Genomic DNA, 23,842 nt, shown 5'->3' on the forward strand with positions numbered 1-23,842 from the left:
TTCAATATTTTTTATTTTGCATCATATTGATGTGCTACAATGGCCTGATTGAGTTGCACATTCAAAATCAAGCTTTTGGTGCTTTGATTTAAAAGTTAGGCCTTTTATTTTCAGTTTTGGTCTGACCAAGACAAATTTATTTTAATGTAACCAAAACACAAAGTGAAAATACAAGCTGCCCCCAAGTTTTTGTGGCTGACCTGGGAAGGCTTCAGAGAAGTTTTGAGAACATCCAAATGGCAGCAAATAAATGTTTAAAGGTGGTTTGTCAAATTCAAATGTGAAACACTGACATTTTGTGAGTGAATTGGTTGTGCTTATTGACACTCACCAGTGAAATATTTAGCTTTTTTTCTTCCTCAACAACAAAGGCAAGGTGGTAGTGGATAATCACGCCTTAATTCTCTTGGTCACTATCTGAATTCTGTTGCATCACGGTGCATTTTTCCTGCAAATGTTCCTGTCACACATTGACCCATTGTGGGCTTGAACAATTATCAAGTAGGGCTACCAGAAGAACTTGCCTTCAGACATCACCCACAATGATCTGGTTGCACTGCATACCTTTTGTTTTTTGCTATTTTGTTTTGGGTTATTTTGGAAAAAAAAAAAAAAAAAATCAGTGTATAGCTCTGGGCTCCCATCAGTTGTTCTTGCAGGATCAGCTTTTTGCTGGAGCATTTTAGTGGTGATGAATAAAAAATAAATATAAAAAATAAACAAATAAAAAAGTTTCTTTCTCATTAAAACACGCCGTCCATGCAAATGTCATTTCATAGCTTGGGCTGAAACGATACTGCAGTATGAAGTGGAATGTGAAAGTGAGACGAAACTAAACATATGATTGAACTGGGGATTTTTTTTTTTTTAAATTCTTTATCTAATGGGATAAATAACCGACTTTGAATAGCGGCTGTATCTTCCATACTTGCATTGATTTTACATAACAAAAAAATATATACAATAAGACAGAACTGAAATATTTATCAGGAATCTGAAATAATGGGTCTATGTTATAATAGCATGACAATGTTCAGGTCTCGTGGAGGTTTAATTCTGACACTTAAGAGGATTTCCTCTGTGTAACGTTGCTGAACAAGGGGAAGAGCGCTGGGATTTCACAATAACGGGTCTTCACAGCCGCCTGTTGCAGCCGCAGGAACTGTTTTTACCCTGCTGTGTGTCTGGAAGCCACGCAGTTGTCTGCTCACAGTTCAGTGTGGAAAACAGCTTCAATGGGAGTCAGCCACCTGCGACTCTTGCTGTTTGTTTAGTGATGGTTTCTGCACGAGTTGAAGTGAAAAATGAGCACTTTTCTCCTTCTGCTGTGTGTTCCGTGGGTCTCGTCGGTTCGTGGATTTTTTGACGGAGCGTGTCCCAGAAAAGGTGAGATTTTAGAATATCAGTCAATACAGTCAGAGAATCTGTCATAACTAAGTTAGTTCAAAGTAAACCTATGATCAAAGAGTAGGCTTATAAAGATTTATTTGTCTGTTTACTTTTTCACTTATTCTTTTTTTTTTATTTTTTTTTTTAAGTTAATGAAATCACAAAGCAGTGATTTTTGTGTAAATGCACCTTGTCCGCCAGATCGTAGTTTCACATTTTCAAATGATTTATATAAAAGCATAAGGTGTGTGTCTCACTAATCTCAACAACATACCGTCTAAGGCCGTTTTATGCCTTAATTTGCTTCTATTCTGGCTTTTGTTTATGTAATTCATTTTTGCCCAGTCCTGTGTAGGCAACGAATGTAAATAAATCTACAAAATACAAAGATTATCCTTTTTAAAATGATAAGAAAATTAATTGAACAGTTAAAGGTTTGTTTTTTCTTAAAATTGCAATTTCTTGCTCACATAAATAAAGTATTTTTCATTTATTTAATTTTTATTTCATTTTTGCCAAATTATAGTCCATATGTTTATATGCACTTTATGCAATTCTTAACATACAATATATAAACACAAAATATTGCCCTCAATAATTTTCATGCCTGATTTTACAATACAGTTTAAATGAATAAGGGTGGCGGGGGTAAGGCACATTTTAATACCCTATTGATCCTACTAATGACTATTCACATTTTTACATTAAGTAAAAATCTTACACAACAAAACCAAAAAGATGTAAAAAGTCAGGGGTATTATGTGAAATGTAAATCTCTGAGTGATGATGGGTATGATTATTGATATAAAAGAAACTGTGGAGTGACTTTTTAAAAGAGGAAGTTGAAAGAGAGTTGATCTTTTTGGTTATGCAACGCTGCATCCTATCATTCTGTACCCAGTGTACTGTGACCAACATTCAAGCTTAAAGTACAGAAATGAAATAAACTAGAGCTAAATTAACACTTAAAGATGTTAGAATAGAGAGAAATCTTATAAATGTTTTGTGGTTTTTTGGGTTTTTTTTTACGCAGACCCTCCTCCTGGTGCGGTAGTTTTATCCCTGGGAAGCAGGCTGGATCTATCCTGCAATGGCGATGTGAAAGTAAATGGAGTAAAGGTAAAAAATGACTCAAACTTCAATAAAAGAAGCACATTGGTTGCAACCCCATCCACTCCAAAAGTTGCAAGCAGCAGTGTGAGCTCAACTACAAGCGATAAAACCTCTATTGCGAATACAGTAAGTGAAGAATACCACTCTGATACTACGAAGACAGAAGTCAACACAGTGTCAGGAGAAAACAAAAACCTCAGTCGTGAAAACATGGAATACACACCTTCCCCTTATATGGACCAGTCAACCACCACAAGCAGCACACCAGCGAGTGAATCAGACTCAGAGGATGAAGAGATGGACACTGAAGGGGAATACGACGATGAGGAGTGTTTAAAAGAAAACAGGGTGAAAAGAGGCATCATGTTGAGGTTTCAGTGGCAGTGGGACAAGAAGCTGGTGAGGAAAGAAGACAGAGACTGGGGGGAAATCACATTTCTCCAAGGTGGAGCTGTCCTCTCTCTGGCCTCAGTGAGACCGGCAGACACTGGAAAATACACTTGTCATCACAATGGCAGAGAAATATTTGCAGTTAAAGTCATTGTTGCTGGTGAGTTGCTGTGTAATGGTTATGGATTTGTAGCTGAGGAGTGAAGTTACACAATGCTACTGACTGAGTTTAATATAAATAAAAAGAGATAGAAGAAAGATAGAAGGTAAATCAACACTCACAAAAGTTTTGAATGATAAATGTAACTTGTAAAACAGGATGTAAGTCAGCCACAGCCTACACACACCTACACAAACAAATCAAAGTAGCTAAAGGGGAAGAGCAAGGCGTTTAAAACTATTCAGGGTTGAAATGACTGTTTAAATATTTAAAAGGTTTTTTTTTTTCACAAGTTAAAGTCATTAGATAAAGAAAAGCAGGGGTGTGATTAGATAAACTATCAACAAACCACTGTTACTTCACTGTTGTACATCAAAAACTACTACTAAAAGTAACCAGTATGTATAAGTATGTCTCTGCATGTCTTCTCGTCTCTCAGAGCATCCTGAGACTCCCAGTCTGTCCTGCTACAAAAAGTCACCAAGCAGTAAAATTCGCTGTGAATGGAGGCCTCAGAAGCCTATAATTAAGCGGCCTAGCTGTTACCTCTTACTGAGCACAAGGTAAGGATGAAAAACAAAGTGGGTTTATTATAAATACAAAGCTTTAACCTGCACAGAGTTGTGGGGGCAACTGGATTATCTGTTGCAAGGGAGAGAGGAGTAACATGTTTAACAAGCCAATAGCCTAAACCACCATGAAAACCTACAAGCCTGTCATTTAGCAACAATCCTCATTTAGCATAGCCAAATTTAAACCAGAAACCCTCATGAAATAGTAACGATACTAACTGCAACACCTCACAGTTCCAAAATTTCAGATTATTTAGTGCAGAACTCATTTCTTTGTGTCAACATGGCCATTAACCATGTTTGTGCCATATTTTCCCTGTCCCTCTTTTCTTTAGTCCTTTCCATACCAACACACCAAAGTTCAACCAAATTCCATGCTCATACTCATCCCACTGTTGGTGTGCCCTGGACAACAATGACGACAAGCTGAGAGTCTTTCATACAGCCTTCTTGTGTGTTACAAGCATAGTAGGCAACACAACCAGCTCCCTGAAAAATTTTACGCCTCTAGACATTTGTAAGTGTCAATGCCACTTAACAATTGTTCAACTTTGCTTTAGTTTTATTCTGATATAAGCTAAATCTACGCTAACCATGTACTTTCATACTCCCTCAGTGAAGCCCGACCCCCCATCAAACGTGTCAGTCCAGTTGGAGCAAGGCCGGGAGATGAGGGTCACCTGGAACTTACCGATGTCCTGGAAGCAGCAAGACAATTACTACAGAATCATTTATGAGCTCAAATACAGGCCTTCAGTATCATCAAATGACCAGGTATGTTAGAGCGGTGGTTCTCAAGGGTTTTGACCGACAACCCCAGAAAACCCGTGTTGGTGTTCAACCTTCCCCCAACTTAAGACAAGCAATATTTCTTTCAGTTGGTTTGCAGGACTCAGGTCTGAAACAACAAAACAATCTGCTGCTTCAGTAAAAAAGAAACTTTTTTGTTTCGTTGTATGTATCCATACAGGTGATTGGAATTAAACACAGGTGTTCACACACAATAACTGATGTGCTGCCTGGTGTTGAGTATCTGATTCAACTCAGAAACAGAGAAGAATATGATGGTCAATGGAGCGAGTGGACCTCACCAGTCTATACCAGAAGTTGGACTGGTAAATATACATGCACTAACTTCTAAAAAAAACAAAAACAAAACAAAAAAAAAAAAACTATTCTATTTATGATGATCATACTTTTTTTTTTTTTCTATCTCACTGGTCAGAAAAAGTGTGTTGTGGTTATAGAGACATGTAAATGATCGTGGTTCCTTCCCTAATGCACTGGATTTTCCCAATAAGCTGAGCCCATAAATATACATTCACTTTTGTGTCTTCCTGTTTCTCTTCCTCTTTCAATAAATTTACTGACAGTGTGCAGCATACAGACTGTTCTTTATGTCCTGACATTATTTATCAAAAAATTGCATGCATGATTAAAGTAACTGGTGGTAGGAGATATGATGATACAGCTTATAATTCTGAACTGACAAGATGGTCATTTCTAACAGGTTACCTTTATATGCTTAACTAAGCCTAAATGCATGCAAACCTTGCCCATCATTTACTACACAGATATGGAAGAGGCAAAGATCCTCAAAGAATTTCCATGTGTTTGGAGGGTTTGGTTGAGCAGTAACAGTAATCACAACTTCCCCTGTTTGAGCTCAAGTTCCACACTGTCCCATTTCTATCCTCTCTCATTTCCTGTCACTTTCCTACTGTCTGCGTTTGCCTGTGAGGCAACTGTGCAAATGGTAGCTTAGAATTATTACCTCAAGAGACTTGAGATCAGGAATTTTTTTCACAAGTCCTGTAAACAGGGCGATCTTGGCCAAATCTACTAATAATGTGAAAATGAAAAGAAAATATTCAAAGAGCTGACTTGATTAGATCCATTTTAGATAAGACAATGATAAAAGAATTTCAAAATGTCCAATGTAAATCTCTGACTGTGAGGTTTTGTTTTCCAAACCACTGCGTGCTGAATGCTGAGAAGTCAGACTGAGTTTATGAATCTGTGCAGCTTATGTTGAAAACACCATCTGCAGAAGATTTCACATGCAGAGTACTCATGTGCAGCTTCATTGTGTGTTGAATGTGGGGACCCAACTGCAGGACTGAGAGGTAGACGGTGCAGAAATAAAGTTTTAATCGCAAGAGCTGGACTAATAGGTGAAAACAGGAAACAGTGATGATCAGAAAAAGACTAAAAAACCCAAACCAAAACCCACAGATCATGACAAAATAGCTACTTCCACAAAATTATTTTATCTTTATGACCTTTGTTGAGCTTATTCATAATAAGAAGATTTTTCCTTTGTTCTTCTTTTACTTTCTTGCAAACCTACATTGGACTAAAATTGCTTTTTAAAAAAATCTTTAATTAGATTCTGCTTAAATCCATTTTTTAAAAACAGCAACAAATGAAGTTTTATATGCAAATCTGTGTGGGCTCTTTTTCTTCTGAGTGGCTTTTCAAAAAGCTCTCACAGCCCTTAGACTCATGTTTTCCACCTTCATGTTAGTTATCCTTGTAAAGTAAGCAATGCTCAATCTGAAATGCCCTTTTTTTCACTCACTGCTACCACTTCAACTTAAAACACTAAATATAATCCAAAAATTCATCATGACACAAGCATACAGAAGCAGTATTAAACTATAAGTTTAGAAATATGTTTTGTTCTCATATTGATTGGTTTTCAGGTGTATCTTACTACCACTTAAAAAAAAAAGTAGCAACTTTGCTTGATATTGAATAATCCAGTATGTCTTGAATTGATATCCTATCAGTGAACATTCTGTTAATAAGACTCTTCCATTGTGTTTTTAATAACATACTCAATGTGGCTGTCTTCCCATTATGTACATGTTGCAGAGCCCCAACCTGTTGAGCCAACTGAAACGGTAGGACTTCGAGCTGTCAGTCAATCATCATTTCTGTGCTTTCAGCTGTTCCTGCCCTCATTTTCTGTTATGTCATTTTTTAAAAATGTTGCAGTACGACTCAAACAGTCTGGAGTTAGGATCTGGTTTTCCTGCAGCGTACTATCCTGATGGTAAGATGGCTAAAAGAAAGAAATGTCTTTTCATGCCAATAGAAGATGGGGAGCTCTTGAATGCTGTTTAAGCTGTACAAAATTCAGTTCTGCCTCACTGGGCTTGAACAGGAAACCATGTTATCATAATAACAGAGGCTCAACAACGAAACACACCACAGGAGACATGGTTCCCCACACCCCTCACACACATTCAGTTACACTTATATCTATACTTGCATGGGTGCCTTGGGATTTCTTAGTCTTCCTCTCATTTTTTCCTCCACAGATCCTACAACTAATCCAGTTGATTATTTAAACTCTTCCCACGAGTCGCCACATGTCTTGTGGATTGTTGTTGTTTTTGCCATTTTGTCAGTCATTTTGGCTGTCTACATTTTAAGGTAAATTTTTAATACGACAAAACACGTTCTACACAAATTAGTTCAATATCTAGTGAATCTATTCCCATTAATTGCATGCTACTGTCAGTATTTTGGCTCTGGATCTTCTTTTTCTTCATTTCAGACACAAGAACCAATTAAAGTCTAAGCTCCACAGTCTTGGTGTCATACCCCCACATCGGGACTTGTCTCCACCTCCACCCACAGTCTCAGGACCCCCAGAAGGGGAGGCTCTAATTATTTTTGTCCCTCAGCTTTACAAAGATTCCCTGCAAAACAACATACACGAGGAGGAAGAAAATGAGGAAGGACAAACTGCAGTAGAAGGGGTAGAGGCCATGCACTTTAATAACAAAAGTTATTTCTTCCTGGACCAGGGGTTGTAAAAGTGCAAAGCACAAAAAAACTGTTGACGAATTTGTTTTTGCACATAGAGCCAGTGCTACAAGCATGAAGAAAAGAAAAGACTAGAAGAAGAAAGAAAACTCCGGCAAAGTTTTTTTTAAACAGGACAGACTGTATATTTTTCTTTCTAACTTTATGCCATGCTTTATTATTATTATTATCATATTGTTATGTTTTACTATTACATTTGTGGAAGTTGTTGTGATTTGTTACAAGTAACTTTTGTCTGTTCTACATCTGTGATAATTTGACATTTACCTTCAGTTGAAGATTAAAAGTAAGAATTTGAGGGGTTCAATCTCAATTCATCACTAAGATTTACCAAATATTCAAGTGTTTTTGTGCCATATGAGACTTGCATAAGTTGTACAATATCTGCCTAGTTTTATGTTCCTTTTTAAGCTCATTTGTAGATCTATTTTTTATACATTAAAATTACACGAGTTATGTGTTTTGCCCTCTTGAAGCTCTAGTCTATCCTGAAAAGGGGATCTGTTTTGAAAACGAGTGTAGAGAATTCATGTTTTAGTTTTGTGTCTTTAAACCCTGTCAGGCAGTAGTTGGTTTAAAAAAAAAAAAGAGTTAGAAGTGTACACATTGTATAGCATAAGTAGTTTAGAATGAAGGCTGAGATAAAAAATACAAATAAAAGAAAAGACTAAAGTTGTAAATCCTTCTTGACCTATGCTTCCACCTCGCGGTCACAGCGGCTAGTTGCAGCTGTTTCCATGGCAACACATGTTGCCAGCATAGAGGTTGCCAGACCCAGACCACAGTGAGCGCCGCTATAGTGGCCTTTACATCCTGAGAAATAATTCGCTTTGATACATAAGAAATGGATGGAAAAGGTGGCTCTGCAAAACCAGAGGTCGGCGCATTAAATGCTGAGCAGCAAGAGAAGCTGCGACAGTATAAGGTAACACATTGCTGACAAAAAAAAAAAAAAAAAAAAAAGGACGAAGAAGAAAAGCTAGTTATTAGCTTGCAAAAAAAACAACAACCCGAAATGTATGTAACACGCATATTGTTTTGACTCAGATTAAGACAAGAATCGACAACGAGAAGTATTTGAGGTCCCATCCTGAAGTAGAGGAACTGATTAGTGACTTCATGAGGTTTGTGCTTTGTTTTTGTTTTGTTTTGTTTTAGTTTTTAAACCAACTATGTAGGTGTTTTTGCATTCATATGCTCGCGTGCTTGTCTGTACGTCAAAGAATATGTGCGTATATTCTACTTGTGTACTTATATTTCTTCTTATTTTTATGTAAAGCACATTGATTACATTAAATCAAATTTAGGATATAAATAAAATGGTCATTGTCCATTTCTATTGCCATATTAACCAAAATGCTCCACCGGTTGTTTGATTATTTACATAAAAACAAAAGAAGAAGAATGTAAAAACAAAAGAAGAAGAATGGAAAGCTAGAAAGTGGATGCTTAGAAGGGATCTTGATGTAATTGGGCTGTATGTGAAAAAAAAAAAATCAAACTAAACAGACATAGAAACAAATCAAATGCACAAAAAAAGCAAAGTTACGGCAATTACAAGCTTTACAATCTAATTATGAAAGTCTAATAAATGAAAGATTTATATTTAGCACTGGTGTAACTTATCACTACTTTCATTTGAATGTGATTTAACTTTATGTTATTCAGGTTGATAAAGTACATCAAATTTGTCCGTTTTACAAGTCAAAAACAATGATATTGTGAAAAGAACATATTTGCTGTATACACCGACACACATAAAAGATTGTTCTTCTCCGTATGTAGCAGAAGTCAGCATCTATAAGATATAGTATTATACAGAATATTTGGGTGGAATTTGGTTGATAAATGCTTCCGTCGTGTTTTATGGGCCTCAGTTAATCACAATATGAACCATTGAAAAGCATTTTAGAGCATTGTAACTGTAATAGATGTTTAAGTTCTACTTTTAACATTTTTGCTCTTCTTTTTTTCTCTTCTTTACAGAAACGTGCTTCTTAAAAGACCAACTGACATCCATGAATTTGCTACGAGTGAGTTATTCACACACAAACTCACAGTCACAAAGCTTTTTTCCTTTTCTTTTCTTTTCTTTTCCCAGAGAGGACATCACATCAATATTGTGTTTTCTAGCCTTTCTCCCTTTTATTCAACATCACAACTAAATTAATAAGTCCAACCCAAATCCTTCTGACCTGCACTACAAACCAGGTTCGACATATCCAGGATTTTTTCAGGTGATCTGATAATGGAGATATCCGCAGTATTATGCTGCCACAGTTTATTTGAAAAGGACACCACATTATGAATTTCTTATGGTCTTTCTAGGAGCCTAACTTTTAATTCTGTAATAATAGTATGTACTTGTATACACTATTCACAAAAAGTTAGGGATATTCAGCTTTTGGGTGAAATTTCACAACAAGCCTAAAATGCATTCAAACCTGTACAGGTGAACTTAATGTGATCTTCTCTAAGCTTTTAAATGCACATGTCCAACTGTTAAATGTTTCAATAAATTTTGCACAAGTTGCTGTTCTCTAACAAGGAGCTTAACGGCAAAAATCACAGCAGGTGTGTGATCCTTGAATTGACCAATAAATGTCCTGGTTCAGTTAGAGCTGGTGTTTAAACAGTTGTCCTCATCATGCTGTTCACATTTTGACATCATGAGACCAAGACGACACCTAACAATGGAACAACAGTCCCTTGCCATTGCGATGCTTCAAACAGGACGTTCTCAGACAGAAGTGGCCACTGAGCTTGGAGTGTCACAGAGTGTCATCAGCAGGTTGCAACAGAGATATCGAGGGACTGGAAGAGTCACAGAAAGGCCTAGAAGTGGACGTCCTTTGGCCACATCCCGTGCTGATGACCGCTACATTGTGAACACTGCCCTGAGAAACCGGATGATGAATGCCACTCAACTCCAGGCACATTTAAGAGAGGTGAGAGGTACCCAAGTGTCACGTCAGACCATTCGGAACCGTTTCCATCAGCGCGGTCTGCATGCTAGACGACCTGCACGGGTACCTGACCACACCACCAGGCACAGGCATCATCGTCTTGCATGGGCCAGGGAGCATTTACGCTGGACGAGGAACCAGTGGGCCTCAGTGCTGTTCTCTGATGAAAGTCGATTCACACTGAGCAGAAATGATGGCCGGCAACGATGTTGGAGACGTCAGGGAGAGCGCTATGCATCAGCCACTGTTGTCACCAGGCGAGCTTTTGGTGGTGGCGGTGTTACAGTGTGGGCAGGGGTGTCCACTTGGTACAGAACTGCCCTACACTTTGTGAATGGTACAGTGACAAGCCCATACTACCTGAATAACATCATTAATCCAGTGATTGTGCCCCTACATGAACAGCACAGGCCTAATTTCATCTTCATGGACGACAATGCTCCTGCTCATCGAGGCCGCATCATCAGGGAACGGCTGTTGGAGACTGGTGTACCTCAAATGGAATGGCCTGCACTCTCTCCAGACCTGAATCCCATTGAAAACCTGTGGGATCAGCTGAGCCGTCGTGTAGAGGCTCGAAACCCTGCACCCCAGAACCTCAATGACCTGAGGGCTGCCCTTCAAGAAGAGTGGGATGCCATGCCTCAGCAGGCAATAAGTTGCCTTGTGAACAGCATGACACGTCGTTGTCAAGCTGTAATTGATGCTCAAGGGCACATGACGAGATATTGAGACGTTCAAATTTTTTGTTGTGGTGTAACTACCATTGTTGTTACCTTTTGTGTTGAATGAATTTTTTGAGATGAGGAAATCAGTAGTGCATCCTTCTACTTAAATGTCTTACTTTTATGATATTATATCACTGTAGCATAAACATATTGCATTTTCCATAAATTTCACCTGAAAGCCAAATATCCCTAACTTTTTGTGAGTAGTGTATTTGTGATCATTTATATTTTTCATGAGGGGAAAGATAACAGAGTGCCAATGACAGGATACATTTGGGATTAATTTAAAGAAAAAATAGTTTTCTTTTTTAAAAAAAAAAAAGAAGTATTAAGAAGTGTGATGTTTTCTTGTTTCTTTTTTTCCAGATTACTTCATAAACCTTCCCACTGCCCCTGAGACACTGACAGAATGAATCATCCCACTGCTTCTACTTCATGCCTGCCTCTATTCACATGAGCAGATCTACAATAATGGCTATGCTGATTGCTATATTCACAAATTTTTTTATCTATAAATTGCCACGAGACTCTTTCTAATAGGTCTGATTGCATGTAGAGGCAGAAGGATCCTTTGTGGGCAGTACACTGTGCTGTTTGTTAAATCTGCCACTTAATTTACAAGGGAAATGTTAAAGAGTTTAATGATGTCCCATGAAACTTAACATAAACATTCTTCAGTGGTCTTTGTAGTTACAGAGCTGCTGTTCATGTTTGCTAGGTTTTTTTAAAACAAAAATGTGAATAAACCTTTTAGTTGGTGTTCAATGTCTTGTTTATTTTGGTTGCGTAACATATTTGTTTGATTCACCGGTAGGTCATTGTTTGTATTTCGTCGTCATCTTTGTACTTTTCATTTACATTGCTGTGTTGTTTCAGTGATAATGTAAATAGTAATGTTAATTTAACATAAACCCTTAATAATATTTTTTAGCGTGTCCTCCAAATTCAATCTAATTATCAATGTACCGATAATTAAATCATTTTTTCATTTTTACAAATGACAACAGGATTATTGTGCAATTTACAATGGTCTCCACATATTTAATAACCTCTGTCAGTTTTATTTATTTCTTTTTCTATTCTCTCTTTCCCTCTCTCCTTCTCTCTCACTCTTGCTCTCTCTCTATCTATCTCTCTCTCATGGACACTTATACAAAAACAGTGTCATACACCTGCTTTGCCTAATCTCAGGAACGGGCAACCACCCACCAGCTCACATCTGACGAGAGGCTAAGGTGGAGAGGAGACCGATTTTCTTTTTGTCTTCATGCTGTCTTTGAATCTTTCATTTTCTTAAATATACTATTGAGAAGTCACAGAATCTGTAAGTACTAACAAAATTATACATAAATTCGTGAATTTTAAGGGTTTATTCTTGTTTTCTGTAGTATTTTTTAAGTATTTTAAACATTCTGTCAAATGTTTAAAATATTTTGAAAATACATTGAACCTTTACAAAGAGTATATACTTTGTGTTTTTCTGTGGGTATTGTCATTAAAACTGTCATGTTACTGCAGTATCTTCCTGGCAAATAAGTAATTTTCTGTTAAAATGACACCTAAGTTTATGCGATGAGTATTCACAACCTGGGGACAATATGAAACTATTCATTTTTGTCCTTACATTGTTGGCACACATTTCCTGGTGTTTATTGGAGATATTTAAATGAAAAGACAAATCAGTGGAAAGCAAACAAATTGATGCAAGTCAAAATACCAACATGCAAATTTCCCAGAAAGGGAAGCCAGCATTTGAAAGGCAATGAGTAAGTTAAGGATGTACAGAAGACGTGAGTTAAAATGTGAGAAAAGCTAAAAAATGATGTACGGCTCTGAACCTGTTTTTCACCACATGTTATCCTCAAAATTCCCCAAAGTCTCCCATTGGATGAACAACAAAGAGGGTAACCAGGTAGGTAGGATTGCTAAACCTCAGAGGAGGAAGCATATCAGTAAACTGGAGGTGTCTCACATGGAGACAGATTCCATAGCAACCATATCCCTAAAACATCTGATGTCACATCTGGAAAACCTGGAAAAACTAGTCTATGCATTTCAGTCAACTTGATTACTGCAACGGTGTTTTAACGGGTCTTCCTAAAAAATCTACCTGACACCTGCAGCAAATTCAGAACTCTGCTGCTCACATCCTCACTAAAACCAAGAAAGTGGACCACATCAGTCCAGTTCTGAAGTCGTTACACTGGCTGCCTGTCCGTCAGAGGACAGACTTCAAAGTTCTGCTGCTGGTCTGGAAATCTGTGAATGGTTTAAGACCAAAGTACATCAGAGATCTCATGTCCCATTATGAACCTACCAGACCCTTCAGGTCATCTGCATCTGTTTTTTTTTTTTTTTGTTTTTTTTTTTTTTAATCACTTCCTAGACTCAAAACGCGACATGGAGAAGCTGCATTCAGCTTGTCTCCTCCCTATGTCTGGAACACAGTCCCAGGAAGCCTCAGATCAGCTGAAACACTCAGTTTATTTAAATCGAGGTTAAAGACCCCCTTTTTTCAGCTGCATTTCAGTAGTTTTTGTTCAAAGTTATTTTGTTTATTTCAATTCCAAATCTGCATGTTTCTTTACTTAATATAGTTTCTTTTACCTTGCTTTCTTGTTTTTACTTTTAAATTATGCTTCTTATTTTCTAATGTTTTACTGTCTCTGTGAAGCACTTTGAATTGTGCTATAGAAATAAACTTGCCTTGCCGAAAAACATCTGATGTCATTGACATTTTAGTGGCACTGATGTCAATAAAAGAACAAATTTCAGGTTAAAATGATACATGAAAGCTTTATTATAGTGTGTCGTAAAGTTAACATCCACTTTCCATCATGTCATTATGTTTCACAGACAGACACTTTTCTCCATGGCTTCAAATGGAGGAAAATATTTCTTTATTCTCATTGTGGCCGGCGCAGGTTTGGGTTAGTAATGAAACCATCACATCCATTATGTCCTCAGCTTACAGGCTTGTTGTGTTTATTCTTTGTTTACTGTGGATGGTTTTGTTAGCTTGCATGCTGTTAATGTGTTTGTGTAACGTTTGTGTGCATACTCATAATGACTCCGTACTATTGTGTCTATGCAGCTAAACCTGCAGATGTGATGCCAGCAGAAAAGGCTCGCTTTGAGGATATTGCAAAAAAGCTGGTGAGAATTTTCAGAATACTAAAGATGAATAAAGACATGTTTTTTATTTAGACTCATTATCAAGTGCCTTTAAGAACATCTGTTAAAGGGAAAAGACAAACTGGTTTTTCAGTTCCAACATTTTTTGAAAAAGTTGGATTTGTAAAATAAATATAATTTTATGTATAAAAATGTGTAACCATAAACATCTAAGGAGGATTTTTGTCTTTTTTTTTCATCAGATGAAGAAATGCCAACACGAGGGTGAGAGAAACATATTTATATGTGTGCATGTGGATGCATTTTTTCAAACTTAATAGTAACATTGAATTCTTCTTTTTAGGCCCTTAAAACAATAAATATGTGATGCAAATACTTATGTCTGAATGTTACAGTGGGTATTTGCACTGAATGGTGGCTGTAGTATGATACACAACTAATGCAATGCAAACAAACTGCTCACATGGTGCTTTGAATGTACAGCATATTAATATGGCTACTGTTACAGGATACCCAGTGCCTAAGATGCTGCCAAAAAGTGTCCCCAACAGGTAATTCTGTGTTGATTGTTTGGCTTTTTGTTGTTGTTTGCCTGGCTGAGGTAAAGTTGTGGTTTGTGAAATAAGACTGATGTGTACTAGCTGTCCTCATGATTGAGATTTTTGCACTTGTTTATTTTAACATTTCAAACCTATTTACAAGCACAAATCTGAAAAGATCAGAAAGGTATAGATTTATTATTTAAGCATTATTTCTCTCTCTTTTTTTTTTTAAACTTATTTAATGATCCCATGATTCTATTTTCTTCTACGCAAAATAATATCCCTATTCACTGGCTTTTATTTCCAATCTCATTTCTTTTTGTAGTGAACTGCCTGCGGACAGCAGAGCTGACGACCAGTCCAACATCTTCCTGTCAACTTTTCTTGATGTCCTGAATTCAGTCACTGTTGACACAAACAGAGATACTGTTAGTCAACCGCCTGTGGAAGCCTCAGATAAAATGGTCTGAAAACATACATCCACATGCTTCAACACACAGTCAATTCCTGTTTACACTGAGAAAAAAAACTTAAGATTTAGTGTTTACCACTGGGGGTAAACACTAAATGTGTTTACCCCCAGTGGGTAACACTTTATCCCTTTTTTAGACCATTAAAATGATTTTACTCGTCGGTGTGGTCTGTTTCCAAATATTTAAATGCTGCATTTGATTTTCACACATCTCACATTTTCTCTGTGTTGACCTTAAAGATGTGGAATTGCAGCAATCTCCCAGCCATGATCAAGCTGATGAGGAACTCCTCTGTAAGAATGAGCCAAAATTGTGCCAAATTAACAAATGAATGATGGTCTGTATCCATTTAACTATCCTCCCTATATGTCTGCTCCTCCAGGAGCCATTTGCATGTTACATGAAAGCATTTGTAGCACCCATGTCCTGGGCAGCATTAACCACGCAGGGTGAAAGCAACATCAATTCCAGTGACTATGACACACTGCTGTGGGCTGCCAAACCTGTGCTGCAAGATGTACCATCTGCAAGAATGATGCTTCCCCCTAAAGTAGGGGGACAAAACATGAAAAGGATGTGCGTATGCTAGTATTTAATTAGCATATGGACTACCTTTATTTATTTTTTTTTTTAGCACTTTTAGGTTTAATATTATTGTTTGTTTCAGGATGAAAATGCTGCAGGAAGTGTATGAACCAATGACTAATAATCAAAGAACTCAGGTGCTAAATTGGGCAAAAGAGCAGATCACCCAAAACCACTTCAACTGCACAATGAAACCACCTTCTGATTCAAAATCAAGTAAGAAACTTAGTTCAAACTACACAGTAGACTAAAATCTATTCATAAACACAAACTTTTGTGTGTTGGCGTCCTTTTTGTCTTAGGAAACACTGTACCTGTTAGATAAGTTTGTGGCGGACACATTGCCAAGCATGCGTGCACATTTGCAATTATATTTGTACTTGCAAATGTGTGTTCTTAAGATCAGATTACAGTCAAAGAAATCATGCAAATGATTGATGAGGTTTGGTGCTAAAAACCAGGCAGTCTCCATCCGTCAGTATTCTATGGTTTGGAAAGTCCAAGATTTACTCTTACCAATGCTTGAAATTTAGATTTATCAGTGCTTTAAAAGCTGTAACGAACACATCAGTATGATATGCATAAAATGTTTTGTATTTGGGATGAATGTATATCATAACAGCATCACTAATTCTATAGTGCTGATGGATGGCTGCAAGCCGTCTCTGAAATGGCTGGATTTGGATGCCCTGACCATGATGGGGCCTTACCTCTCCCATTTACCACCAGATGATGTTGATTCTTCTCCCAGAGAAAATGTGAGTGGACCTGTAAAGATGGTTAAATGGCAGATTTAACTGAAAGTAAAATTAACACGAATGTAAATTTTTTTCTGATATGTTGTTCCTCTTTATGTTGTCTTTCAGTTGTGTGAATTTTTCCAATTATCCCAGTTCAAAACCAACATTACCAGTGCAACCAGAATGAGCCCAAGCCTCGCCAAAAAGTTTCTCCAAAGAATTCAAGAGTGCTTCAGTGGAAAAGAGTTCCCAGAGCATGTTGGCAAGTGTGTAGTCTTATGTTAGTACATAAAAATAGAGATTTAATACAAAAGGATCAAGAAGTGCATAACTTATTTTTTTACACTAATCAAATTTTTTAATACTTCAACGACATTTTATTTCCTAATAACAGAGAAAAGGGCAACTGAGCATACAAGTGTTATGACTGTGGTTTAAATATTGCAATGCTTTACATCTTGAATATAGTGTTATTGATTGATGTAGTTTGGAAATTAAGAAGAGTTGGAAACTTGAGACGTAATAGAGACAATCAAAAAGTGATTGATATGAAACTGAATTTAAAGGATGCAGTTCTCATTATATTATTGCCTTTGACCTTTTCTCAGACTTGGTCCGCTGGCTTGTTATTATGATGCTCCAGATTTGACTCCTAACATCAGCAAGAAACTCCTCTCTCAGCTGGATGGCTGTGACAGCCCCGCAATGTTAAAAGTATCCTCCACCTTTTTACATCCTTACTTTTAACTCCATCAGTGGAAAAAAGTGACAGATGCACATCTTAACTGCCTCTTTATCACTCTCTGTCATTTTACCCTCTCCTGACTGAAGCTGAAGAAACGCCTCATCAACAGCATGACGTCCAATTCCACCAGCGCTCAAACACTGCATGATCTGGGGACGAACATTAACCTGTTGTCTCCCAAACAACTGTCCGCCATCCCTGCAGGCAATCTTAAAGACGCTCTGCAAAATCTGGGACACAATGTCAAATGGACGCGGAGCCAGCTGCGCACTCTGGTCCAGAAACAGCTCAGTGATAAGAAGGTAACAAGAAATAAAGTATTCTGCGGTAGCTTCCCACCACCCTCTGACACTCACCTCGCTCTGCTCTTCCTTAGTGCAACGTGTCAGATAAAGAACTGGTAGCACTTCAGTCAATTGCAGCAGGCTTGCCAAGCTGTGTACTTAAGAATATAAAAGCTCAGGAAATTCTGACTGACAGAGAGGCCTTGAAGAGCATCTCCAACCAAATAAACAGGGGTCAGTCGAAGGCCATGCTGCAGGGGGTAAGTGAACACAGAAAAGCGGATTGTATTTCAACAAAAGAAATTACTTTCATCATCCATGTATGCAGATTATAAGTACCATTTTATATGAATTTAATATTTCCCTGTAGCTGCTTGGGAAGATAAAACCCTCAGAGCTGGTTGAGAAGTTGTCCGGTGCGTTGCTTCAAAGAGTTTCTCTTGCAAATCTAGACAAAGCAAACATCACTTCTTTAGAGCAGGTGGAGAACAAAACCTGGAGTCAGTCGCAGGTAACATGCCAGAATGCCTCCACTCTGCTAAGAGGACTGACATATTATGTCACTATTGTTGTTTTATTCATCGTAAACGCTGTGAAATATATATACTTTTTTTTTTTTACATGTAATCAGGGGACACACTTTTTTCTTTGTGTTTTCTTTTTCTTGCTTTTACTTAGGCAGCCTACCTGGCAAAGAAGTTGCATGACCTAAAGCAGCTTCAGTACAGGTGAGATGCACAGCTGTGGACAAAACTAGTTGTGTGGAAGATATTTGTGGATATTTTCAGGTCAAAGTAACTTCTCAAACTATGATAGACTTACTTAACAGGTATCAAATGAATTCTGTGCACTTTTACTCGCAGCAACTAGATACTTAATTTGCCTTCAACGAAACAAAAAAGCCTAACTTATGATTAACTTTTTAAAAAGAAAATGCTTTGTAAAATCTGACCAATTTTAACCAGTTCTTCTGAAGGTCAGACCACTTTTAAATTGTTTTTACTGCATGTATATTTCTATCCTTTTTTAATCTGCTCACATTCCAAATATTCATGTGTTAAACAGGAGACTGCACTCAGTACTTCAGGGCCTCACCTGTAAGATGATTGACAGAGTTTCTGACAACAACACACTGGACATGGCTCAGGCCATAACAGAGACTCCACAGTGGCTCTCCAAAATTCAAGCAAGTATTTATGCACACAGTACACACATAGTGTGTTCTCTCTCATGATATATGTACAATAAACTGTTAATTCCTCACACTGTAACTTGTATTTCTACTTTAAGTAATTTCTTTACCTCATTTTTCTCTCTGTTCTTTTTTCCACTTAAACTTCTTTTTACAGTTTGTTTTTAATGCTTCCTGCACCTTGCTGTAGCGCTTTTAATGTTTTTATGTAAAACACATTGAATTGTCTTGAAAGCACATCGAAATAAACTTGCCTTGCCATCTAATGCATAAAGTATGCCGAATGATAATAAATAATAATACAATGAATAAATACACTGTGTGTTTTTAGGCAGGATGTGCTGCCAGAAAGCTTTTTACGACTTTGGAGAAAGAGAGGACTGATTACTTCAAAACCATCAGCGAGCAGGAGCTGGATAAGATTCCCACATTGTTACTACTTTATCTGCCGTGAGCAAATTGTTTTTTTCTGAGTCCCTTTGTTGTTACTGTATCGTGTTTCTTACATTTAAAAAAAATCTGATGAAACCTGCTCTTATTACTTTGATCCCAGGCCTCTGAAAGTGAAGGATTTGCCTGACTCTGTGTGCTCCGTCCTCCTGGACAAGATGGAAGCAGCCAATCTGAGTTTACTACCTCTCCAAGCCCCTTCCCGTCCCGCACTCGCCCAAAAAGCCCTGCTTTGCCTGACCAATGTAAACACAAGTAGAGTAAATGTAGACTGGTAGCAAATTAACAGTGGGAAAGTTTTATGCCACCAAAAACCCAGTTTGCATTTTCTGTGTTTCTGACACTGCTGGAGGGATGAATCACCTGCTTATAAAATACATCTACTTACTCAAAGCTCTGATTATAGCCTGATGCTGAGGGTAAATTCTTATATCCATATTTCAGAGTTTTAACATTCAGCTTCCATGTGTCTTTGCAGGAGAAAGATTTATCTGAAGTGACCGTTACAGATGCACTGAGGATGGGACCATTTTTGTGTGAGATGGCACCTTCCCAACTGCGCCTCATGGCCCCTGATGTCATGAATTTCAGCCTCCAGATCATGGCTTCCTGCCAGCATATTCCACAACGCCACAGGGCGGATTTACTTCAGCTGGTCAGCCAGACCTTTGGGTAGGCCATGCTCCCAGTGAAGACTGGAGTTACTGAAAAGAAAGTGCCTGATGAATCTGACACATCATTGCTTATTACCTGTAGGGATCCATCTGACTGGCCACCTCAGACCATGGAAACACTGGGTCCTCTGATTCTTTTGGATGACAATGCCACATCTGCTCTTCCTCATAAAGTATGTATCTCCTCTCTACGTAGGACTGCATCAAGCCCAAAATCTTGTTTTCCAACATTTTCTTCAGTGGTATATATTTTGCGCTTACCTCTCTGTGTTCACATGATTTTTTTTTTTCTGTCTCAGCCTTGGATGAAAGATTTTTTAGCTTTCCTGAGGTCTCGCCTGACGCATACGTCAGATGCCCTGAAAAAGAAAATCTTTGACCTAACCACCACCACCATGTCAAACACAGCACGTAAAAAGAGAGCAGGTGAAAACAGCCATGTTTAAGTTGCTCAGCTGACATCTGAGTAAAAAAATAACTATGATTATATTGTAAATATTCATTTGCCACACTCCCAGTACTTCTCTCCATCTGCCTTTCTCAGCCCCTAGCAGTGGAAGCAGTGCCAATGCTACTAAACCCACAGAGACACTGGTTGAAGAACTGGGAATGGACAACATCTACTGGACTGCAGCAGAGCTGGACATGATGTCAAATAGCACTTTCTTGGCTACTGTGGAAATACTTGGGGGAATCCCTGGATATAGTGCAGAGCAGCTGGATGTGCTCAGTAAAAAAGCAATCGAGGTAAAGTGGAAGAAGTGATCCTGCAGAAGAGCAGAGAGGGAGAACGTCATTTACATGTCCTGTTTTTCATTTTGATTTCCTCATCTTGACCCACAAGAGCTTCTAACATAATATTTAATAGTTATATTATGTTGTTGAATTGTTATTGCTTGTTTAATCAGTCAAACTTTACAAACTTTAAATAAAATTGAATAGTTATTAGTAGTAGTAGTTTATTAATACCACGGGGAAATTGTAGCTTTAAATTTGAATTAATGTTTTTTATCAATGCAACATTTTAAACTAATTTCAGTTCCTCTCTTTTTGACTGAAATTTGTCTCATAAATACTTAATCGGTTCATAAAGCTGTAAAACTCTTGTGAACATCACAGTAAAATAATTTCACAGGTGTTTTGGCACCTTAAGGAGTGTAAACTGCTGAATAAAAAGGCATTTATGTGTGTTTCTGCAGATCTTTGGCCCTGTGCCTCAGATGACTGAGAGCGTGGTGGTGCAGTTGGGATGTATAACTCGGGGTTTTTCTAACTCCGACCTGGAGAAGCTTCCTCTCTCTCTGGACACTCTGGAGGAAGTTGCCCACTGTGGCTGGAAACATTCTCAGGTGGATTATAGAAACGCCTCCACATACTTGTGACTAAGACATTGAGAACGCTCATAACATGGTGCATATCTTAATAGATGGAGTCAGTGTGGAAGGGTGTTGCTAAATACAACAACCTGACAGTGCAGCAGCTGGGAGCTGCAGACATGGTGACACTGAACCAGTTCATCTGTGGACTAAGCTCCAACGAGATCAGCAAGCTCAACATGGACGCCTTCAGGTTTGTGCACACTCACGGGTTTGCCACGTTTCTTTTATTCTACATCTTCACTTCACAAATGGATTTCTTCTCAGTTAAACCTTCCTTAACATCCAAAAAGAGGTTTAGTCTGACTAGGATAACCAGGAGAAAAAGAAAGATTTTACATTTTTCTTCTGCTTTAACCTCGGATCTCAATTTGTTCTAACATAGCTAATAAATCATTTAAGTTCCTTTTACAGTTTCTTTAAAAAGTAAAGTATGCTCCTACTAAACCATTACAATATCCTCACTGTTTCTCATACAACAGTGTATTGATCCTGCAAGAGTGAAATAATGTCACAGCTTCATACATTTGTGTGTGGTATTTGTTTCTCACAGGAATGCTGTTGGGTCCATGGATGGTATTCAGTGTCCCTTCAAGGTTATGCAGGATCTCAAAAACTGTGCTGTGTCTGTGTTTGGAAATCCCAGAAACTGGTCTGAAGCACAAGTTTCTGACTTAGACACCATCATTGGTGAGATCACCACCTGTGATTAGTTATTAGTTTAACCCGATAGTAGTTGTCTCCTGATGGTCAGCATAGAAAGTTACCACCCCGTTTTTTTCTTACCTGTATTTTAACTTTGATTTCACATCTGTCCGCCTCCTTAGCTGGGTTAAATGCAACTGAAATGGCCTCTTTAGACCCATCTGTCTTCCCATTTCTCAGTGAGCGTTGCATCTCACACATTCCTCCAGACAACTTTGCTGTAAGTAGCCTCAACTAACGTCTTCTCTTTGCCGTCTTCCACCAGGTGTGAGCTAAACCAGAGATGGAAAACAACCTAATAGATTCTCATGTTCTATGTTACTTAAAGAAGTTATACTACAATATTTAGCCACCAGTTTAAAACTAGTTTAGTTTAACCAAAGCCCTTACTAGACAATTAGAAACCAGCTTGTTAGAATAAAAGAACATTTGCAGCAACAGAAGCTGATGTTTTCTCCTTACAGTATGTAGAAACCAAAATATAACTTCATTCATTCATTCATTTTCTAAACCGCTTAATCCAATTCAGGGTGAAGCTGGAGCCTATCCCAGCTGGCTTTTGGCGAAAGGCAGGGTACACCCTGGACAGCTCGCCAGTCCATCGCAGGGCCACACAGAGACAAACAACCACTTAACATGAAAAAATGTTGCATTTACGCTCATCATGTGGAAGATGATTTTTGTGAATTCTCTTCAATATTTAGTTATTGCTACTTGATCCTAACTAAAAAAAAACAAGCATTTCCAAAAACACACGACTACTATTCCCAAACCTATGATGACTGATAGTTTGCAAAACACTTATTGTACATTTATTATATATCTATTTGAATCCAGGACTTTTACTTAATTAGATGATCTACTTAAATATGTCTTATTTTCCTACCAGCAACTCTCTGTTGCTCAGCTGGAGGCTCTGGGGCCTGACAACGCTGAAATGGTGACCAGCAAACAGCGGGCTGCCCTAAAAGACGATCAACTGGCTGCCCTTGAAAAGGCTTCAACTGGTTCTCCTTATGAACCACGAAACTCCACAGTTACAGAGTCAGGTACAAAAACTGGAGTTCGCAGCTTTAATTTACATTTTTATCTCAGTTTAAATGCTTCCCCCCATGTTTCAACATATTAAACGCGTCATTTTCACTTTATTGCTGCTTGAAACCTGAGAATGATCGTTCCAGTTTGGGTTTATAGAGCAACAGTGAGTTTTGGGATGCTTACAATATGAATATTGATAACAGCCAGACTTAATGTAGGGACAGGAGGAATTAGGTGTTTATGACTACCGTGGATAGACATACTTAAGGATCTGTATTTATTGTAACCTTTGATGTTTGTTGTTGAGATATTTTTACTTTTGTCTCTCTGATGTGCAGGAGCTCCTCAGCTGAGTGTGGAGGGAATTGGTGCTGTCATGAAGCCCTTTCTGTTTCTCCTCATGGGGTTCCTGCTGCTGTGAGATCAGTCATCCCTGCCTGCTACTAAAGCAGCCAAAGCTTTAGCTAAATATGTACAAGCAGCTTCTGTTTCCAAGAGTTTATCCACATAAAGCAATTACCACATGTAGTCCTTTTAGGTTTATCGGTTTGTGGGAAAGATTTTTGTTCAGTAAAATGCATGTTATTTTATTGATCACTTTTAAATAGTCTATATATCATCCATTATATATTTGTAAGAAAGTATATTTTGATAGAATGAAGAAGAGTTTTTTATGGTTGAAATATCAGAGATGAAAGAGAAAGTTAGTCTTTTTTTTAAATGTACTAAATTCCCCGTCGGGCGTAGC

General features: G+C 37.9%; 2 protein-coding genes across 2 annotated transcripts; both read left to right on the top strand.

Annotated features, from left to right (window-relative positions):
• Positions 1-2,712: 2,712 nt before the first annotated feature.
• On the top strand, positions 2,713-14,641 carry il6r (interleukin 6 receptor; the record flags this gene model as incomplete). Its single annotated transcript, XM_079241083.1, has 12 exons — positions 2,713-3,052; positions 3,492-3,615; positions 3,960-4,141; positions 4,241-4,398; positions 4,595-4,739; positions 6,502-6,530; positions 6,625-6,682; positions 6,951-7,065; positions 9,448-9,494; positions 14,250-14,311; positions 14,533-14,554; positions 14,634-14,641. The coding sequence occupies 12 exons, from the start codon at positions 2,713-2,715 to the stop codon at positions 14,639-14,641; spliced, it is 1,290 nt and encodes a 429-aa protein (XP_079097209.1).
• A 141-nt stretch (positions 14,642-14,782) lies between these two features.
• Positions 14,783-23,515, top strand: otoa (otoancorin; the record flags this gene model as incomplete). Its single annotated transcript, XM_079241084.1, has 25 exons — positions 14,783-14,841; positions 15,158-15,260; positions 15,545-15,598; positions 15,688-15,881; positions 15,973-16,106; positions 16,530-16,648; positions 16,757-16,896; positions 17,239-17,344; positions 17,462-17,677; positions 17,752-17,919; positions 18,030-18,170; positions 18,338-18,387; positions 18,725-18,845; positions 19,183-19,301; positions 19,405-19,546; positions 19,780-19,973; positions 20,058-20,148; positions 20,275-20,401; positions 20,520-20,722; positions 21,175-21,324; positions 21,402-21,544; positions 21,905-22,041; positions 22,179-22,276; positions 22,946-23,105; positions 23,433-23,515. 25 exons carry the CDS (start codon positions 14,783-14,785, stop codon positions 23,513-23,515), a joined length of 3,252 nt encoding a protein of 1,083 aa, XP_079097210.1.
• Positions 23,516-23,842: the final 327 nt, after the last annotated feature.

The sequence above is a fragment of the Telmatherina bonti genome (genome assembly GCF_933228915.1).
Source record: "Telmatherina bonti genome assembly, chromosome: 5".
Taxonomy (NCBI): domain Eukaryota; kingdom Metazoa; phylum Chordata; class Actinopteri; order Atheriniformes; family Telmatherinidae; genus Telmatherina; species Telmatherina bonti.